Here is a 20111-nt window from a genome sequence, read left to right as displayed (position 1 = left end):
TCTGAGACTGTCATTCACTGTACAGCCCAAGTGTGTCAAGAGTGTTTGCCACATTTCTCATTGGGTTAAGGAGACACTTTCAAAAACAACAAAAAAAATTTTTGAAGATCTTGTCTTCAGGTGTAGAATTTATCAATCTTTATTTCCTCTTCTGTTTCAAGGAGAGGAGGTATAATGGGAAGGGAAGGAGATTCAGTTTAGCTTTAGCTTCTCTAAGTTTCTTAGCTTTGTACCTAAACACAGGTGAGTTTTCCATTTTATTCCTCAGAACATGAATTTGCTTCAATGAGGCTGAGATTAACCAGAGTTCAGCCATTTCATAATCACAGAATCATAGGATCCTTTAGTTTTGAAAAACCCTCTAAGATCAATAAGTCCAGCCAGTAACCCAGCACTGCCAGGCCTACCACTAACCCATGTCCTCAGGTGCCAGGTCTACACATCTTTCAAATCCCTCTAGGGATGGTGACTCCACCAAAGCCCTGAGCAACTTGTTCCAGGGATTGGCAACCATTCCAGTGAAGAAATTTTCCCTAATTTTCCACTCTAATTAGACCTGAATAATTCAAATACTACAAAGCTATGAGTCAAATGGATATGGGAGGATGAAACACTAATGGTTTGCAGAAATGAATGTATCTGCACTTGAATATATAAATTCCCAAACAAAACTACTCAGGAAACTGGTTGCCTGAACGAAGAGCTGAAGTGATTCTGTCAGTCTTTAGGTCATTTTAGACTGTGCTTTGGAGCACACACAGTGTGTCCAGCCATGAAATTTCGTCTTCATCTGGTGAAAATCTTGGCAGTGAAAGTACAGGAGAACCAAAACACGCCACAACAAGGACAAAGCAGGAAGCAGCTCCCTTGGAGGGTTCACACCTACCAAGCTCTGAAATCGAAGGAGGTTCAACAGCTCCCAGTGTTGGCTGGACTGTGAGGAAGATTCCTTGTCCTGTGGTGCCACCAAGAGCAAAGCCATGAGGTGTCACCAGCAGCGTCACCGGGTAGATCCCGACCGGCAGCCTCGGCACCTGGCAAACCACTCGGGTTTGATTCAGAGATGTGACGTGGCAGCTCCTCCTGTCCACCTCCACCTGCAGGGCCAGCTGCCCCTCACCAAAGCCAGCTCCCCTGAGAACCACTGTGGCCTGGGACCCCTCACCTGAAGGAATAGAATCATCAAGGTCACTCACAAATTTTGGCCTAGCAATGCCCAGAATTTAAATTCAGCCAACAGTGAAAAGTTTCTAACAGCTTCAACAGGATATCCCGAAAACTACACCACTGGTTATATCTCACTGCTCCACATAACAGCAATTCCTGCCTGTCCCTGTCCAGCTGTTACATTTTTCCTTATTTTTTTATTAAAAATAACTTGAGCCAAGAGCTGTTTTTTGCTTTAGGCATCAAACCTGCCATTGTTTCTCTCCCCTTTATGCTTCTACCATAGAATCACAGAGTAGTTAAGGTTGGAAAAGACCTCTAAGATCACCTCTGTGTTCACCATCCAAACCGTGTCTTGTAATGCCACATCTACAATCCCTGTGAACCCCTCCAGTGATGGTGACTCCACCTCTGTCCAGAGTAGCATGTTCCAGAGCCTGAGAGCCATTAGGTGAAGAAATTTTTCCTGACTGTTCTAACCTTCTCCTGATGCACATTAAGGTCATTTCCTATCATCCCATTTCTTCAACCCTAGAAGAGACCAAGCCCCACCTGGCTGCACCCTCCTATCAAGGAGTTGTGGAGAGTGAGTGGGTCACCCAGAACCTCCTTTTCTCCAGGCTGAGCCTCCTCAGATGCTCCTCTTCACACCTGTGCCCCAGACCCTTCCCAGCTCCTTCTCAGGTCAAACTTGTGCACTCAGCATATCTAGAACTGGAGCTGATCAGAAGTGACCCATAAAAGTGCAATTTCCATAAAATAAAAAATTTACAAAAGCATACAGATATCCATGAAATCACCAGCAGCTGGCAGATTTTTTCACAGAATTTTTGCCATTGTTACCTGATGAATATTCCACATCTCTGACTATGGGTGTCAAAACCTGGCTGAACTGGAAAGAACATGAGCCAGAACAGTTTGCAAGGACATCATTCACCATCACCACCACCTGGAGACAGACCAGAGAGCAACCTTAAAGTTTGTAAGGAAACAGAGGTGTTTTCTAGAGCCAAAACTGACTTAGAGATGCTGGCAGCCACTCTGAGCTAGTGAGAGCACTCAGTGCTAGAACAGGGTACAAACAGAGAGCTCTTCACCCTGCTGCAGTCCCACTTCAAATTTAATTGCAAATTTAAATAGAAAATTGATAGGGATCACCCAAGGCACTGCTTTGGATTCTGCATCTCCAGCCTATCTCCCACCATCCTGGGACCCACACCTCCTCCAACTCCTGTTCCTCCAGTCACCCGTTGAAGACTGTTCTTGCCTTCCCCCAGTTCTTCCCACTTTGCCTTGGGAATAAATTTACACTTATGTTTATGTTTAAAGCACCCTGGAAGACTAATTAAAGTGAAACCCACAATGTGTCTTCTCAACATGCAGCTCTCAATTTTATTTTTCGCCCCTTGTTGCTCAAGCAGAAGAAAATACTGGGCTGTGACCTTGATTATCTAAAAGAGATATCAAGAAATATCCCTCCTGATATCTTGATATTTTTGAGGAGTCAACTGGCAAAGAATAGGACACAAAAGAGCCCCTCTTTATCCCTCTCCAGGTCTTAAGGGTGTGCCTGCAAAAAGCAAAGCATCTGTCCCAAAGAAATGCAAGGAGCACAGAGCTTCAAAACAGAGACACAATAGGGGGACACTTTTACACTGCCTGAATAAAGCTTCAAAAACTATCAGAAAATCTGTTTTTTGCTGCTAGTGTTATTTCACTTGGGCTAATTGAGTGTTTGTGCAGCACAGATGGAAAAGATGCTATAGATGGCTGAGTCACTGGAAGAAGAGCAATTCTCATGGCTGGGAACCAGGCTCGTGAAAAAGGCAGGGTGACTTGGCCCCAGATGTTGCACAGCTGGGCTTGGAGCCCATCCTGCATCACCCTGTTATGGCCACAGTGCCTGTGAGTCTGCTGGAAGCAATGCCAGCAATAGCCACTGTTCTGCAACATCTGAGAGCAGAGCTGGAAACACATTTGTCCATCCAGCAGATTGGAATAATCCCTCTTTCAGCCTGAAGTTCCCCATCTCTCTCTTCCCTCTTGAGGAATTGAGATCCAGAGAGGTTCAGGATTTGCCAGACTCACAGAGGAGTATCCCAGCCACCAAGTCATTTATTTTTCCCATCAGTGTCACGAGTGTTGCAGGTGAATTGTGTAATTCCCAGTTTGGTGTCCAGCACCACAGGACCCACCAAGAGTGGGAGTTCAGAGATTTTAATCCCTTGGTCACTGCTTCAAAAAAATTATATATTGTCTTCCATCACCCATGATCATCATTCTCCCTGCCTGCAACAGCTCTTGGGGGAAAGTCCTGCTCCACACACCAGGCAGCAGAATATGAGAAATTTATGGCAAAAAACATCAGATTCCTGAAAGGGTTTATTGGCAGATCAAGGTACCTTTGAGACTCCTGGAGCTAGGCAACCCTGCTGAATCAGTGACAGGTGTGAGAGCACATCAACTCACCTGTGTTTGGTTATGGAGGGTGGCAAGCATGTCCCCAAATATTGGTCCAATAAACACACCCCCATCATAAACCACACGAGTAGAAACCATTGGATTCAGGCCAGTGAGGTTTTCAGCAGAGACCTGTCAAAGATCGAGGAATTCAAGTTTCTCATCCTTTTCTGTCCTGTGATGTTAAATTAAAACAGAATCTTTACAAGCAGTAACTCCTGGAAACTTCTCACCCTTCTTCCATGAATCATATCTGCACCTCTAAATCTTCGTTACTCAAGGTTTCACTATACCTCTCTGTTCCCACCTTCACCTTGCAGTCAAAGAGACAACAAAGAAATTCAGGAGTCAGGTTGGTAAATAACTTCTAATACCCAATAATATACTTCGGATTTAGGTATGAAAAGATATTCTCAAAGACATGACTTTAGGTGAAACAAGGGCCTGTGCAAGAGCTGAAGATGCAGCTCAAACTTTTTTCACCCTCCAGGCCAACATCTTGAGCACTGGAATTTGTTGAAAATAACATCACACTTTTAGTTTGAGGTAGGAAGCATCTCAGTTTGAGTCATTACTCAAAAAGACCCTTTTGCTTGAAGCAAAACTAGCAGGACAAATCTTGGGATGGGAGAGTGTGAAGTGGACCTTCACCTGAGACTTATGAGATCCAGATATGAAAGCAGACAAAATAGTTCTCAGAAAAAAACCTTCTTGGCAAATAAATGATGCCACAAATCTGTGATGAGGTACAGTTACTGTACTGAAACATTAATGTACATATAATTAATAAAGACTTCATTTCAGTATACCAGCCCCTTTGCTGTGCAAAAATTACACTCAAATCTCCTGGTTTTGAATCACAGACTCAATATAATTTCTTCTCCTATAATTATTTTTTTTTAATAATTTAATCTGGAATTTGCTAAAGGTGCTGCTCCAAATAGGAAGATTGCCTAAATTTCCACGGTGTTTTCATAGAAACAGCCATTGTGAGAGTGAATCAACCAAGACCAAAGACATCAAATGGGGATCAAAGTGGGGATTAGTAAAAAAAAATTACTGTACACTGATAACATTGGGCAAGTCCCCAGCTGTTTTTTTCCAAGTCAGTGTCCAGACACTTTCATAGCACGACCTGGAGTCTCTGGTCACAGTGAAGTCACTGGTGTTGAAGAAGGGAGCTGTAAAATTGTCCACATTGTTCTGCAATAGTCTGCGCAGCTGATGGGCAGAGATGTGCACTGAAACATCTGGAAAAGAGGTTAGGAAGCAGTGGATATCTCCATTTCCAGGAGATCACATCAGCCTGCTCTTAGGAAAGGAAGGGGTTTCATTTATTGGTACAAGGCTGTCGCGGTTCAAACCTCTGCAGCTGCCAAAAGAGTGACACTTATTGGACCATAAACACCAAATAATCATAGAATTATAAAAAGGATTTGGGCTGGAAAATACTTTTAAAGGTCACCTAATTCCAGCAATGAACCCTAGACCAGGTTGCTCAAAGCCCCATCCAACCTGACCTCAAATGGTTTCAGGGATGGGGCATCCACCACCTCTCTGGGCAACCTCTGCCACTGTTTCCCCGATCTCATCATAAAAAATTTCCTCCTTATGTCTAATTTGAAGATCATCCACACTATTTAATAACAACCAACCTAGCCTTCAGCACACCCAGGGAAGGAGCAGCCAAAACTTCTCTGGCAATTAATTCTTCCCTTGGCTTCCTGCTCAGGAAATCCAGCTCCTGACCTGCATCTTCCCTTACCTGGTATCACTGTGTTGGCCAAGTGGATGTGGAAGGTTCCTCCGAGAGGTGGGGATGACTTCTGCAGCCTCTGGATGGTGAGGCTGACTCTCACATCCTCCACAGACACGTAGAGGTGTCCATATTCCTTAGAGCCCTCCCCAAGCACTGCACCTCTGTGGGACAGAGAGGGGGTCACAGGAAGGCATCAGCAGAGGGGACCCTCACTGCTGACACCCCCAAGTCAACCAACAGCTCAGGGACACCTATGGGAACAACATTACTGAAGGATTTAAGGGGAAGATTGCAGAAGATGCCCAGACCTCAAACAAAACTGGATATTCCCAACTTCTAACTTCTTATCACCCACTACAACTCCCTGAAAGGTGGCTGTGGGCAGGTGGGGGTTGGTCTCTTTCTCCAGGCAGCAACTGAGAGAACCAGAGGACACAGTCTTCAGTGGTGCCAAGGGAAATATAGGTTGGATATTAGGAAAAAGTTTGTTTAAGGAAAGGGTGATAAAGTATTGGAATGATCTGCCCAGGGAGGTCATGGAATCACCATCCATGGATGTGTTTAAAAAAGATTGGATGTGGCACTCATTGCCAGGTTTTAGTTGAGGTGTTAGGGCTGGGTTGGACTCAATGATCTTAAAGGTCTCCTCCAACCCAGTGATTCTGTGAATTATTCACACAATGCACACAGCATAAAATTATGGAAAATGACCTTTTTCAATTTATGATAGAAGAAATAATTTATACACCATCAAGCACCAGGGAGTGCTACCCCAGTACTGGTGTTTCTGAAGAACCAGCTCAATGCAGCCTGGACAGCATCTGCAACAGCAAAGCAAAAAATATTTCCTGCTTCACACTGTAATCTCCTCGAGCCCATGAAATTCCCAAGTCCCCTGAATTGCAGTGAGATTTCATATTGTACAATCATTTAGGATAGAGAAGACCCCTAAGATGGAGCCCAGTCCTTAACCCAGCATTACCAGGTCCCCCATTAAACCATACCCCCAGACACCACATCTGGATTGGAATAATTCAAGTTCATCCAAAGCCCAATTCCTAAAAGTTAAAACGCTGTTCTCCTCCGCCACTAAAATTCTCGTGTTTCAAAGGAAAATGAGCCTCTGTGGTACAACGATGCCACCGTGTGTTACATGTCTGAATAACAAAAGGCTTTTGCAGAGGAAATTCCACGAAACAAAACCAAAAGGATCACTGAGACTTTGTACAGCTGGTACAAGATTTTAGCCAATATTCCTGTTCTGACAGGAGTAGGAGTTGTATTGGATTAGGTCATAGCCCGTGTTCAGCAAAGAGAAAGAGGCAGGTTTATTTTGAAGATGTCTAAAGACAGTGCTCAGCTCACCCATTTTTAAAGCTTGTGCTGATTCCTGTTTTTCTCTGATACCTTCCTCAGTGAGATGGAAAAGTCTATCCGGGTCTAGCACCTTTTTTAATCCTGGTGAGAGGTATTGTGATCAAACTGCTTCTTAATACTTTTTTTTTTAAATTAGCTAAACAGGTGGAGCACCTTAAATCCTCCTCTTCTAGGCATTCTCCTCAGCTCCCTAATGATTATTATGGCATTTCCCCCTATTTTTTCTAAATTTATGGAAAATATTGTCATCAGTGTTATTTGCAGCATTCCAATGTCAGTCTTCAGGCTCCACAAAGGAGTAAAAATTTTCCCTCTTCCTATTAGTTACACCTCTTGTTATGCACTTCAACCACCACAAACATCCCCCTGTATTTTCATTCCTGTCCCTACCTTTGGTGGTTTATTTTAATATACTATATTTGATTCAGCTGGATATAACCCAACTTTTACAGGACTTATTTTCTGCCAGTACAAAATTTTAATGTTACAGTTTATTTTCAAATAAACCAATAATATAGAGATTTTGGTAATTCCTTCTTGACTGCTGTCACAAAAAAAAATAAATATAAGTTCAAGGAAAAAAAAGTATATTTGTGCCTGTTGTGAAAATTCCCATTGAAAAGTTTCATCCATCTTAATTGCTGTAGATCTGATCTAGTTATAGCCCATGGCTCCAATTCCTGTCACTGTTGGGAGGAACAGAAACCTCATATCAGCAAACAAGGACACCCAAGGTGGACTTCCAGTGTCTAATGTGGGAATTGGTGTCATTAACAGTGTTTTGGAGACACCTTTGGATGATTTTCATCCACTGTTCCAGAAGGGTTTAGATTTCCTTCCAATCCCACACCACACCTTGGTGACCCACAGACATCTGACACCCCGAGTTATCTCAAACTTCTTAAGCACCTCCTGTTTCCAGCAGCTGAGCCCAGCTGGCAGCCAGCTCCAGATGCACTGGGGGAACTCTAAGAGGAGTTACAGGGTATTGAGATGAGCTGCTCACTGTCCCTACCTCGGAGAGAGAAGGGGCAGACTGGCCCCACAGCCAGCCACCCCCCAGGACACGTTGTAGGTGGGAGGAGACCCCACCACAGACACTGCTTCAATGATCCTCCCCCCTGGCCAGGGGGGTCTGGGGTCTCTCTGAGAAACTGAAAGAAAAAACATAAACATTCATTAGAGCAAGGAGAGCAGAGGTGATTATGCCCAGGGTATTGTCATTTCATAGCTGGAAACACCTGCTTGGTGTTTTGTTTTGTTTTGAATTATATTTCATAGAATCATTAAGGTTAGAAAAAGACTCTAAATTCACTGAGTCCAACTATTCTTCAGCACTTCCCAGTCCACCACTAACCCACGTCCCCAAGTGCCACATCTACACATTTTTGAACTTTTACAGGGATGGGGATTTCACCACAGCCTGTTCAATTTGTAGAAACACATTTTAAAATAAACCAAGAATATTAATATTTTGGCAATTCCTTCTCGACTGCTGTCACAAAAAAAAATAAATATAAGTTCAAAATAAAATTTTTGTGCCTGTTGTGAAATTTCCCTTTGAAAAAGTTTCATCCATCTTTATTGCTATAGATTTAACAAAATGTCCTGGGGGAAAAAAAAAAAAAAAAAAAAAAGAGAGATGCCTTTACCAATCACAGATCTGTCTGCAATGATGAGCTCATCAAGATAAAATGATCCATGTGTTTCTTTTTGCAGCACAGGGCTCTGCAAGTCTATCTGATGCACAAATACTGGGGAATTGGCTGGGAGGTCCTGGAGAAGCACAGAGGGATTCACACACCTCTTCCAGAGGTTGGTGCAGGTAAATGTCCAGCTGGAAGACACCAAGGTTGGGACAATAAACAAATTTGAGGTGATTGTGAAGATTCCGGGTAATGTCAGGCACTGTTTTTGTTACTACTGGTATTTAGTACAAGCCACATGCACAGTTTGTGATTATTCACCATGTCCTTGTTGGGTTCCCAGAATGAGAAATGAGGATTTAGGTCTCTGCTTATGTTTTCCCCTCTATTCACTAGAGTGGGATATGGGAATCATTATACCTGCTTTATTTTTGGCAAAATACCACAACTGCATCAGTGGCTTCAATGGAGGTCAATCCAGAATTTAAACCCTCAGCTCTCTTCATTTTTTTACACTCCTGGTTTTTTTTAGTCTGCCTATCCTAAACTTTATGTCTGCTACCAAATGTTTTCTACTCATTGAATTTTAAGTGAATAAAGAAAATCAAAGGCTACACCAGTTTTCAAAGCTTTCAAAGGGTGGAGTGAAAAACCAAGCAATTCTCTCTCTTACTGCAGAATATTGACCAGGAAAGAAACTGGGGAATTTATGTTCTCAAAAATCTTCAAGTATACCTGTGTGTCACTGAGGTGAGATAGTGCACGTAGCAAGAAACATGGAAATTTACTCATTAAATCCTCCAAAAAGCATGGAAACACATTCCAGCAATGCCTCTGTAGAGACAGAGCTTTTGTCAGGTTACTCCAATTGTTCCTATACAAATAAGAACTTCCCTCAGTTTTCCTACTGCACCTTCTTACTATGGAAAATGCAATCTCTGATAACTGTAATTGTCTGGATACCTTTTAGAGTCAGTTTCATTGAAGTCCCACTGGCAGGTGAGGTTCCTCCTCACTGGACATGAAGAGACATTGGTGTAGGACACTGAGAGGTGAAGGATGTTGCTCATATGTCCTTTATGTGCAAAACACACCTGCAAAAATGGGGGAAAGATTTTCACAAATCAAAACACGGGTAATTCATACATAATGTACATGGAAGATAAAGGAATAGATTCTATTTCAATTCTGGTTTAACACTGGGTTGTTTGGTCTGGAGAAGAAAATACTCTGGGGAGATCTTAAAGCCTCTTCCAGTGCCTAAAGAGGCTCCAAGAGAGCTGGAGGTGGAATAAGAGCTGTAGAAGACAGTTTTGGCACCCAGGTGTGCCAAACATGGCATCAAACTGATCCTTGGGGCTTCCCTGAAGTTTTGGGTTTATTCCTTTCAAAAGTAGAAGATGAGCAGAAAAGTGTGCAATGGACCCCCAGACAATAAAGGTTTTTGTCCTTTTGTCAAGAAATGCTCATCCTTGTCCCTTCCACCTTTCTCCAACACCATCCCACTTCTTCCTTTCCCACAGCAAGGGTTGTATCCCCAGGATCAGTTAACAGCCAGCTGTGTTAAACAAACTTTACATCTCAGAGATCCAAAACCACTCTCAAACCAAATGAAAATGTTCTGCTCTGTGCTAAGACACGATGCTTGATAGATCTGGGGGAAATGTAAGCTGACCAGATGATTTTATGTTGCTTATTAGGCTCTGAACAATCAGTGCCCAGTGCAAGCTCCTCGTCAAGAGCAGCCACTCACGTGTGGGTATTTAGTAAGGTCATATCTTGGTAGTGTTGATGGGGAAGTTTTCACTAGCTGGCTTGGTCTGTGGATGCTGGATCTTCCACAGAAAGGCTCTGTTCTACTGACAATGTGTCCTGTGGTGATAATGTTCTTCATATCTGACAAAAAAAAAAGAAAAAAAAAGAAAAAAAAAGAGGAGGAAATGAGAGGTTTCAAAGTGATTCAGAAGACACCAGTACAGTCAGGATTCATGAATATACAACAAGTGGGTATCCAGAAATTTTCAAACAGTCCTACTCTGAGAATCCTCCTGCCAGAGTTCAATAAGTGTTTGTACAATACTCTCAGGAACAGGTTCCTGGGGCTGTCTTGTCTAGGCCCAGAAGTTGGATTTGGTGATTCTTGTGGGACCCTTCCAACCCTGGATGTTCTATCACTGTGATTATTATATTGATCATGTTGTTTTTAATGCATACACACAACGAATAGATGATAAACATGAATATGTACTTATACCTATAAAAAGTGCAAATTTCCTACCAATGAAAGCTTAAAGAATATTTATGCCATAAAAGCAGATCAATCTCACAATAAATACTGCTTATGTGCCACAGAAGTTACCTACCTTCTTTCTCAAAACCACAGTGAAAAAGGATTTTAGCAGAAGTTGGTTCAGTTTCACATCCTACTGAAAGGAGTTCTTCTATTGCTGCTTGCACCTTTAAAAGAAATTAAGAAAGTGGAAAGCAGTCAGTTACAATCATTTCAGCAGAGACTTCAACACACACATCATCACTTCATTTTTCATCAGCCAGGGATCAGTGGCACAGCAGCTCTGAACAAGCAAGTAGCCAAATATTAAAATAATAAATATGTTAAATGATAATATAACAAAATTTGTCTTGACAGAGTGTAAACGTCTATGTTTACATAAAAGTTTTCAGGGGTCTGAGACATCCTCAGTCTAATGATTGTCATGGAGCCATCACTCAGGATCACTTTAATGTTGACAAATTAACAATCAAGACATCAAGAGCCACATCAAGAGTCTGTGGGCTGTTGAAGAAGCCAGAGCCATACAAGAGCCAGAGCTCATCTGGCCTTAGAGAAGAAGTCCAAGGATCTGGATCAATGAAAGCCCAAAATATGAGGATGTTGTGATAAGCTTAGAATACACCTGGGAGTCAATGCTCAAGAAAAAAAATCCCAGTCTATGACATTCTCAGTAAAAACAAAAACAGCAAAAACAAAACCCAAAACAAACAAACAAAAAACCCACCAAAAAAAGAAACAAAAAATCACCTCTATATCACATAAACTTTATCTCAGCTTCAGGGCCAAATCTTAACTTCTGTCAAGCACCAGATCTCCACCAATTACCAGCAGAGGACCCTGTGTCTGTGTTTAATGGCACCTACCTGGCGAGCTGTAGCATTTGTGGGGATCATTCTCAGTGTGTTGTTCCAGGAGATACTGAAATAACCTGTACCAGACACAGTCAACATCTGGGAAAAAAAAAGAAGCAAATCAAGAAATGAAAACAGATGTAAGCTGCATGAGACACACACTCTTCAAACCTGCCATCTTCTACTGAGGAGGATTTTACAGCTAGCACTTTGCCTTTTATAGCCTCTGTGATCCCTTCCTAGAGCCACTTCAGCTACTCTTAAACTGCCCTGATCCTACAAGGAGCAGGATTCTTTCATTAACAGGAGAACAGGGGATGCATGACCTGTGCAGCTGCAGATGGTCCTTAAAGCTCCTGACCTGCAGGAATTTAACAATTAGGAAAAAACTTCCCTCATTCCTGAGTGTTAACACACACCCACTAATGTATATAAAAACCACAGACAACTTCAGCTCACGATGCTCTTCTCATCAGCTACCTCAGGAGTTTGTAAACAAGGTGGAAACACACATTTTTTCACACCTGGCACCAACAGGGCAGCTCCAGCAGCACTGACCTGCACTTCTGGGAGATGCAGGGCGCGAGCCCGAATTTCGTGCCTCTCAGTGTAGTAGCTGTTCACCACACGGGGGTCCAGCCACGAGTTGTGCATCTGGACTCCAACTCTCATCCCCTTGCTGGGTGTCTTTGCGTGATGCAGTGCTTCCAGGTAGTATCTTGAGCCAGCAGTTAGCTCAAATTTCTGGGATTTTGGCTGCCAAAGTTCACTCCAGTTCTTCACCCAGTTCTCAGACCACTCTGAATTGCCAGCAGGGAGAGAAGCAATTCTCACCTGCGTGCAGAACAACCAAATTACAGAATCACAGAATGCTTCAGGCTGGAAGGAGCAACAAAAACCATCTCATTCCACCCCTTGCCATGGGCAAGGACACCTTCCACTATCCCAGGTTGCTCCAAGCCCTGTCCAACCTGGCCTTGGACACTTCCAGGGATCCAGGGACAGCCACAGCTTCTCTGGGCACCCTGTGCCAGAGCCTCACCACTCTCTCAGGGAAGAATGTCTTCCTCATATCCAATATAAACCAACTCTCTTTCAGTTTGAAGCCATTAAACTAGTTAGGGACTTTTCTCCAGCCCCAAATAACATTTAGTCCAAAGACTCAGCACAAGAAAAACCAACCAAACAAACAAAAGATTTGTATTTATAACTGATATCTGTGTGTTGATGGCTCACAAATTCCTTCCTATTATATAACAAAAAGCCAAAATCTCAAAAAACTATGGTTTAAAGTTCAATTCCATAAAGAAGGTAAGTCCTATGGCTTACTCTAGCATTATTAATAGTTCCCCAAATAACTTTTCATGGATGGCATCTGTTCAGACAGACAACCAACAAAAAAAAAAATCTTCTGGAAAAGATAATCAATTACTCTGGTTGCAAGAGTGATTTTTTAAATGAGCTATATAATGGACAGGGCTGATGTACAATATGAAAAATAATCCCACAGTTTTGACTCTGCAAAAGATTCATAAGAGACAACAAACCAGTCCACACTGGGGGAATTCCCCCTTGTTATCACCTTAATTAAAAGCCTTTCCATCCTCATTTTTCATTTTAATTTCTCTCATTTTTCTCTACCAATAATAATACCTTCTGTTTGGGATCTTGGGACAAACTAAAGTAGAGAGATGCTTCACCATCTGCCTGAATCCAGAAGGTGTAATTGTTGGTCTGAGGAGCCACAAAAAACCCACGGAGTCTGGAGCTGAGCAAAAATAGAACATCCATCATATACAAAAGAGTTACAGAAAAAAAAAAAAAAAAAAAAAAAAAAAAAAAACCAACAAATCATCACAACACCCCATCTTCACATGTACACTGAGTGAAAAGAAAACATCTTTAAACCATTTTAACAAAAATAATCTTATTATTTTAAAGCTGAAGTAACCTCAAAATGACCCAATTTCACATTAAATGTCAATTATGCTTTACAAAAGTTTCAAAAAGGAAAGAAAAAACAGCTACATGAAACTAAGTATGATTTTGTTGGAGGCCACTTCAGAGCATTTCTTCTCAAACAAAGTCTTAACCCTAAACATGCAGGAAAAAGCCAAAACCAGAATGCTCAGAATCAAGTAACAAAAAACAGAGAAGTGGTAGAAAAATGTAAAAATGCATGCACGTTGCACAGTTTTCAAGGTCATACATGAAGAGGCAATGAGAACCAAGACAATTCAGGAATTTATTTATTTGTATTAATGCCACCTTTCCTGCAAACATCAGCTGAGAATCTGCCCTTCCACATCTGGCCAGAGCTCCAGCCCAAATTAGCCTCAAACTGAAGCTCCTTCTACTTCCAGAGCAATTTTTTTGGGTATTTCAGCATATCTAGGCCAGGTAGAGCAGAAATATTGAGGGAAGGCAAAAGGAGGAAAAAATAAAGCACTTCACTGCATATTTTAAGCTTCAAAAGGACCTCGGAGCAAAGGGTTTGCTTTGATTTATGGGAGCTATGCAGCAAGGCTCTGCTATAAAGAGCTGTCAGGTGTTTTTGCTACACCTTACACTGCTAAAGGTGATTGCCATGGCTTCGTCTCTTTTTAAGATCACTGAGTACCTGAAGGACTTCTTTGCCCCAGACAGAAACCTTACTGGGGAGCTGGCATTAGGTACAAACTGCCATCTGTATCCAGGACCTGCTTCTGTCAGATCAGAGGCATCATCCCAGACTTCAAAGAGAAGCCCTCTGTTTCCTAGAAAGTTAAAACAAAAGTATTCTCAGCAGCAGCCAGCAGAAATCCCAGAGCACATGCTGGAATCAGTGCTGTAGGAGGCAGGCCAGAGAGAAAATTTTAATAATAAATTGGCTCTGTTTGTGGGGTATTTTACAGTCTAAGGCAGAACACAGATCTCGCCATAGGGAATTTGTTTTACCTTTAAACCCTCCAACAGAAATAACAAAACTCTGCAGAGAGAAGAACATCCAACCTGTTCACATATCTGCTTTTGCAGTAAAAAGCACTGAGGCTACCCAGTCAAAGTTAAGCCTCATTTTATGCACTAAAATCTCCTACTGCAATGCTCCACTCAAGGAGTGTCCCCAGAAGCCTCTGCAATAATTCCAGTTCAGCCATCCTTCCTCTAAATATTTTCCATGCCTTTTTCCACTCATTTTCCATAGTACACCAGTCTGACCTTCCTCCCACCATCTCCTATCTGCTCGTGGTGGGCTGAGCTCTCCACCTTGGTTTTCCTGGCCACAGAATCACAGGATAATTTGGAAGGAACCATTTGAGTTTATCCAGTCCAACCTCCTGCCACGAGCAGGGACATCTCCAACCAGAGCAGGTGCTCAGAGCTGCACCCAAACTGGCCTTGACTGTTTCCAGGGATGGAACATCCACCAGCTTTCTGGGCAACTTGTGCCATGGCCTCACCCCCCTCATGGTAAAAAAAATAACTTCCTTATAAACAATTTTAATAGAAACTATTTAAACAGATGGTTTTTATTTAAAACCATCACCCCCTGTCCTATTACTAATAGAAGTCCCTAATAAAAGTTTATCCCTATGTTTCTGAAAGCCCTCTTAGGCACTGGAAGGGACTCTCAGGTCTCCCTGGAGCCTTCTCTCCTCCAGGCTGGATAACCACAGCTCTCTCATCAGTCTTTCCTCATAGCAGAGGTGCTCCAGCCCGTGGATTATTTGTAGCCCCCTTCCCTACCACCCCAAAAGAAACTGATAGTGCAGACAGTGCTTTGGAAAGCCCTGTTTTCGATTGCATTCATCACCACAGGGTTTCTGCCCTGCATTTCTGTGTGTGTTTGCTTATTTGGAGCTCCAGGAGCTGCTCACCTGGCTGGGGGGCACCAAGTCTCCTGCCCTCACCAACAGGCTCCGTGGTGCATCTGATTTCCTGGGGAGAGACGTGCTTGACTTTACAGGGAACACCTGGAAAGGAGACAAAAGTGTTGTGGGAGCCTTGCAGACACAGCTGAGCTGCAGCATAAACACATCTCAGAGTCATGGGGTGGTTTGGGTAGGATGGGACCTTGCAAATATGTAGTTCCAAGCACCTTTCTATGGATAGGGTCACCTTCCACTAGACCAGGTTGCTCTGTTGGAGCTCCTCTAGGAACTGGAAAATGCTCCAAGGTCTCTTTGGAGCCTTATTTACTCCAGTCTGAACAGCCCCATCTCCCTCAGCCTTTCTTTATAGTATAAGTGTTCTATCCCTCTGATCACTTTTGGGTCCCACCTCTGGATTCATTCCAACAGGTCCATGATTTTCCCATGCTGAGAACCCTGTGTCAGAATAACTGGAGCTTCCTGGAGGTGTGTAGTGGTTAAGGTTTGCTAATTTGAGATTTTTTTGGTTAATGTATTCATGAGTGCAGTGGGTTTAGTGTTGGCTAATTACTAGTGTATTTACGAGGATGTGTTTACTCATTTCCTGCTGCGAGGTAGGAATAGGAGAAAGGTAAAGTAGGTTTAAAACTTTAAAAGGGTATAAAAAGAAATTTATTAATAGTAAATAAAATAAAAAGTAATAAGAATTTAAACAAAACCTTTAGGATATTTCTCTTCCCTCTACAACCTCTTTTTTTTTTAATAACAATTTAAAGAAACAAAGCCTAAAATTTTAGTTAGTTTACTACTTCTAGAATAGTTTTTCTTCATTTTATTTAGGGAGAGAAGTCTCTTGTTAATTTTATGGAGATTACAAGAAAATAGTATTTTGTGTCTCTCTTTATGAATAGCAGCTGACTGGGGAAATATGCAATCATTAACTTCTTTCATTTTACTATAAGCTTTTCTCACAGCTGTGTTTATGTGTTGTATTAACTTATAGGGTATTGTTTTAAAGATTACTTGTTTAAAGGGAAAGGTTCTTATTATCTATCTATTTGTATCACTTCTGTAAATGCCTCCCATGCAAAACAGGCATAGGGACAAGGTGAGTCCTACAATTCCCACACTGGTAACCCTGAACATCTCTTGAATTTTGCAGTCAGGGCCAAACTATATTTAAAAAAATAGAATTCACATGTCTCTGCTGTTACCTGCAGCAGTGACCTGCACTGGCTCCTCAAAGAAATCCCCGGTGACCGTGAGCTCCGTGCCCCCTGCCAGGCTCCCTCCGGCTGGGAACACGGAGAATATCTCTGCAGGGGAAGGAAAAGAGGGATCTGAGCACAAGCCTTGCAGATGTTAACCCCAGCCCTATTTCTGGGAAAGCCTTCAGTGCACTTGCACTGCTTCCAGCCAGGCTCCTGTGAAGGAAACCAGCTTCTCACTGATCCCTTTTTTTGGCAGCCTCTGGCATGACACCAGGAATGCGCAGCATGGATAGTTTGGCCACATGGCAGGGGGAACACTGCAAAAATCCTTGGGCTGTTACTTAGCAGTGGCTGCATCTGTCATGCTCAGATTGCAAATTGCTCTGTTCTATGCTATTGAGGATCTCTGGTGGGGAAAAAAAAAAAAGCAGAATTAAAACTGTTTTAATCCTCTTGACCTTCTCTGACTCACATCTCAACTTAGTCCTTAGGTTTAAAAGTTACCATTCTTTCCAATAATCCCTCAGACTTCAGGGACAAATGGAGGGAGCAGAATATCTGAGTGTCCACATCACAACCATGAGGTCTTTTCAGGATTTTATCTGTTAGAAGTCTGCCATTCCACAGGAAAACTATTTTTCTTTTTCATGACAATTACCCATTTTGCACTCATATTGGAGTTAAACCACCCAGTTCTACTTGTATAGCTCTGAAAAAAAGAAGTCTAATAAGAAAAATATGAGGAATTTTGGTCTATACCTGCATCTTTTTTGTTAATTCATCTGGTATTTAAACACTAATTTTACAGTATTGACTACTGACTAGCACAGTACAGGATAATCTAGCAGATCTTTCTGTTCATGCTCTGCCCACAGCCAACTTCATGCATGGTTATTTCATTTTACTCTGCTTTAAATTGTGAATAGAGACATAAAATTAGCCTTCTTAACAAAGAGTTGTCTACAATACAGCTTGAAACATCACATGCAGGTTATTTTTAATGTAACTTAAATATTTTTTTTAACTAATATGAAGTACCCTGCCATTCACCACTTATCCAAAACTCAATTCTTGGAGTAGCTGAACATCACCTCCTCTCTGTAGCCAGTGTGGGAGTTTTCATCCTGAGGTTTGCATTTCCAAAATTTCAGCCTCAACAAATACAGAGTGATTTAAGAGGGGAAAGTTTCTCCATGAGCAACACCTCAACTCTGTAACTGATCGGACAGGTCAAGGAACAACGTCAATCTGCTTGTCTCATAATCTTTATCTGCAGCTTTTGGCTTAGTCAAGCCCATACCAGGGGAGTGGAGCACCAAAATGAGGACAAAACAGAATTACATCCCAGGGAAAAGCAACAGTGAGAGGTCTTAGATCACACTGAGACTGATGGAGGACAGTGCCAGTGAGGTGGATCAGTGAATACCTGGATGAGTCTGGTACAGGAAAAGCTCCTGTTTGGCACTGATGAGCCAAGCACCTTTGTGCACTGCTGACCTGCAAGAGAGAAAATGCCTGAGAGATCCTGGGCCATGTAAATAAAAGCAAACCTTCATTTGGCAGGGCTGGAAACTCACTCTACAGAGGAACAGTGGAACATTTCTGCAAGCTCCAACAACTCCTTTCACCAGCACATTGAAGCATTGATTCATGAGGCCCCATTAAATGGCTGAAACACTTTATTAGAAGTACTAGCACATTGTAAAGTATGCTTTGACACAGTCAGAACCTGTTTTCACCTCTTTTAATTGTTAAATAATTTTCCATTTGGATGAGTAGTTAAAAGCAAGGTGAAAGGTTTTAATTCAGCTAGATTTAATGGATCACAGAATGGTTTGGGTGGAAAGAGATATTAAAGGGCATCCATTCCCACCCCCTGCTATGGGCAGTGGAAGGGACACCTTCCACTAGACCAGGGTGCTCCAAGCCCCATCCAGCTTGGCCTTGGACACTTCCAGGGATCCAGGAGCAGCCACAGCTTCTCTGGGCACCCTGTGCCAGGGCTTCACTACCCTCACAGGGAAGGATTTTTCCATAATATCCAGTCTGAATCCATCCTCCTTCAGCCATTCCCCCTTGTCCAAAATAAGATGTCTCATGTTCTGGTCACTGAAGGCAAAGTATAAAACACCAAAGTGGAAATACTTTGGGGAGAAACATTCTCCCATGTTATTCCAAATGTGACTACCATCTTCTCAAGGTAACAAACCGTATTTCTAAGCAATGAAACACACAATAAGGTAGAAGCATAATTCACTCATCCTGGACTCAAATGCAGCTCTATTCCTATGCAAAACTACATAAAAAGAGAGAAAATATTATTTTACTCACTTTCCTTTGTTAAACACTGAGAAGCTGATGTTGTGGGACCCTGGGGGAGAGAAAAGTGACAATGCTTTCAGGCAGAAGTATGAAGTACATCCTACCAAAGGTTGTCCAGGTTCTCTGGGCCCAAGTCTCCCTTCCTTATACTTTCCTTACAACAGTAAGGAAAACCTATTTTACATATTTCAGTCACAATATTATTCCCAAATAGGAAGGCTGGAGCTCAAAGACTCCACAAGAAATTAGAATCTTTGCCAGGGCGCTTGGAAGTGAGGAAAAATTAAAGGGATCCCACCTGCTACTGGAGACTGTGACTATTCCTCTAATAAAGCACTAAAGGGAAGTCACACCACAGACAAGAATATTAAAGTAGGAAACTCAGCAAGGACCCCAATCCCACTGTTGGCTGTCAGCAGTGCCCACATCTCTTCATGGTTTCCCTTCATCTTCTCCCAGGCTGTGCAGAGGACACAAACCATGGCAGGGGCTGTGCTGAAGGCTGGCAAGCCTTGATCTGAAGCTGCTTTTATGGACTCAGCCCTGAGCCACATTCCAGCTTTGGAGACAGAACAGAAACTCATGACAGACACCCTCCTCCCTCTGTTCTCTGTAGCTGCAGGAATGACAGAAACCCATGGGTTTTACCCCTTTTCACCAACCTATGTGATTCCCTTCCACCCGGCACTGCAGGGTCCCCAGTCCATCCTTCACCTGAACGGGGTAACTGTGGAGAGACAAAGGACTTCACTGAGCCTTGGGAGCAAAAAATAAGCAAAATATAGTAGAATCAACTAACCTATAGAAGTTGTGGGCTTATACACCTGATATAGTCATGGTTTGCTGTCTAGAAACATGGGAGTGAGAAGCAGGTGAGATGGGAGAGGAACAACCCATCTTCCCACCTAAAGATCAAGAGTTCAGCAGCTTAGGAAGATGTCTTCCAGTGGGAGTGCCCCAGCTTGGCTCCTTTACATGTATTTCTAGAGGCTGATGCTGTTGATGGCCTTCAGAACACTCCCCCCCCCGCCCCCGCCCCCAGCCTTGAAATCAAAAATTGAGCAGGGATAAGTGCAGGCACAAAGGGATGGTGAATAGGACAAAAATGTTTCCCCTCTACTTGCTCCTCTGCAGGTTCCTAAACTGTGAGAATGAGCAGGTAGCAATTAAAACA

At 42.6% G+C, this 20111-nt stretch overlaps 1 protein-coding gene across 1 annotated transcript in view; it reads right to left on the bottom strand.

Moving 5' to 3' along the window:
• Positions 1–20111, bottom strand: part of PKHD1 (PKHD1 ciliary IPT domain containing fibrocystin/polyductin) — a 244584-nt gene that overhangs the window by 211285 nt on the left and 13188 nt on the right. Inside the window, exons 9-27 of the mRNA XM_085574415.1 lie at positions 19600–19664; positions 18947–18986; positions 18042–18112; positions 16619–16720; positions 15411–15506; positions 14174–14309; positions 13207–13321; positions 12112–12387; positions 11566–11652; positions 10773–10866; positions 10163–10305; positions 9373–9503; positions 8416–8600; positions 7779–7917; positions 5393–5547; positions 4693–4877; positions 3637–3759; positions 2011–2116; positions 887–1165 (exon numbers count right to left, since the gene is read on the bottom strand). Coding sequence (XP_085430541.1) covers positions 887–1165; positions 2011–2116; positions 3637–3759; positions 4693–4877; positions 5393–5547; positions 7779–7917; positions 8416–8600; positions 9373–9503; positions 10163–10305; positions 10773–10866; positions 11566–11652; positions 12112–12387; positions 13207–13321; positions 14174–14309; positions 15411–15506; positions 16619–16720; positions 18042–18112; positions 18947–18986; positions 19600–19664 — 2528 coding nt within the window. The remainder of the gene's footprint in view (positions 1–886; positions 1166–2010; positions 2117–3636; positions 3760–4692; positions 4878–5392; positions 5548–7778; positions 7918–8415; positions 8601–9372; positions 9504–10162; positions 10306–10772; positions 10867–11565; positions 11653–12111; positions 12388–13206; positions 13322–14173; positions 14310–15410; positions 15507–16618; positions 16721–18041; positions 18113–18946; positions 18987–19599; positions 19665–20111) is intronic.

This window comes from Lonchura striata, chromosome 3 (assembly GCF_050655825.1).
Source record: "Lonchura striata isolate lonStrDom1 chromosome 3, ASM5065582v1, whole genome shotgun sequence".
NCBI lineage: Eukaryota > Metazoa > Chordata > Aves > Passeriformes > Estrildidae > Lonchura > Lonchura striata.
The sequence above is the reverse complement of the archived record's forward strand: the minus strand, read 5'-3'. Positions and strand labels throughout refer to the sequence as shown.